General features: G+C 42.1%; 1 protein-coding gene across 1 annotated transcript in view; it reads left to right on the top strand.

Moving 5' to 3' along the window:
• Positions 1-677: 677 nt before the first annotated feature.
• The window catches only part of LOC103600243 (sterol 26-hydroxylase, mitochondrial), a gene marked incomplete at its 5' end in the record, with an annotated part of 6,371 nt that continues 5,382 nt past the window's right edge, over positions 678-1,666 (top strand). Inside the window, one exon of the mRNA XM_008584487.1 lies at positions 678-868. Within this exon, the coding sequence (XP_008582709.1) occupies positions 678-868 (191 nt within the window). The remainder of the gene's footprint in view (positions 869-1,666) is intronic.

A 1,666-nucleotide genomic window follows, 5' to 3' on the forward strand; every position in this document is an offset into this window, starting at 1 on the left:
CAATTATAAAAACATCATAGCAATGTCCATTTCACAGGTGCTATGGGTATCAGTTGTCAAGTGCTTTAGAAATTCTAAGATAAAATATTTGAGAATTATATTACTTAACACAGTCAATACATTTTTTTATTTTTCAAAAAAGAATTCACACACTGCATGGCTTATTTCATATTTGGACCCTGACTTTCTCATCCAGCTTCTTGTTTTTCCTATTTTCAAATTGTGTTTCCTTTTTCTTGTTGATTACACATCATGTTTATCTTCATCTCATTGACAGCAAGATGCAGTAGATTAAATGCTAAGAAGGAACCACAGGCTTTCCAACACCATACCTCCCTAAAGGGCTCAGTTTTCCTAAAATGCTGGACCCCAAATATCTACACCTCAACATACTGCAGTTTGCCACATATCCCGTTTTTCCAAACCCTTTTTCCTCCAAGGACCTTAATTCCCCCAGTTCCACCAGATATTCATTGCTCTTGATATTCTACCTCCTTGTGTGCCCCTTTTGTCAGTTCTCTCCCTCTGGAACCACACCATCCCAGTGCCTACCTCCAATGTACTTTTGCCCACCCCACTTGCTCTGGTGTAGCCATCAGACCTTTTTCCATCCCATCTCTCCAAGAAGTGCCTGCCTAGCTGGGCCCCAGTTATTCAGCTTTGGTTGAACCCTGCAGGTGCTGAACAAGGCCACGTATGGTCCAATATGGATATCCTACGTAGGGTCTCACAGCTATGTGAACCTGGCCAGTGCCCCACTCTTGGAGCAAGTGATGCGGCAAGAGGGCAAGTACCCCATACGGAATGAAATGGACCTATGGAAGGAGCACCGGGACCAGCAGGGCCTGGCCTATGGACCCTTCATCACGTGAGCAGGGGCCTGAGGGGACTGGGACAGGGGCCCAGAGGGCCAGGTCAGAAAACAGTGGGCACAGGCAGCCAGTTGGATAATGAGCAGAGTAGGGTCTCCCAGCGTCCTCTGAGCCTGATACGCTGTCTAGAAAGCAGTCACCGAGATGGGCTGAAGCCCAGGGACCATTCATTGGCTTTTCCACTATTATATTGTGTGTGTTTGGACAAATGAATAATTTCTCCTTCCTCGGCCTATGTTTCTCATCTGTAAAATAGGAGGTTTGGACTAGAGTGTCTCCAAGGTATCCCTAATATCTGTAGGGCCTTTTCAGCTCCATTTTTCTACATTATGGTTGAAAATTGTCAACTCAGATCACAAAGGAACATATCTGTTTATAGTTGGAAAAACGTCATTATCATATTAGTTGGGAAGGCTCAATTTAACTTTTAAAAATTTCCCAAATTATGTATTGTATGCTTGTTGTTGGGTATAACTTTCATGGACACTCTCCACACAGAGAGATGATGTAGACTTCAGCCTTGAAGTTATGCCTAGAAAAGTTAAGATTATTTTGGCAGTGACAAATTGGAGGGTGGGTTAAGTATGTTATTTACTCATGTGCCGATTGAAGTAGATATTTGGAATCATTGACGATAAACCATTCCCAATGCCACAGGTTGTAATAGCATATATCATAGGGTTTTTTTTTTGCTATAGTATATTAACGGAACCCCCAAAACAATGAATGGTTGTTTTGCCTTCTTAGTGGCTTGACATCTATGTTTTAGTCACTTTTTTTTTTTTTTTTTTTTT

Source organism: Galeopterus variegatus, unplaced genomic scaffold, assembly GCF_000696425.1.
Source record: "Galeopterus variegatus unplaced genomic scaffold, G_variegatus-3.0.2 Scaffold3274, whole genome shotgun sequence".
Lineage (NCBI taxonomy): Eukaryota > Metazoa > Chordata > Mammalia > Dermoptera > Cynocephalidae > Galeopterus > Galeopterus variegatus.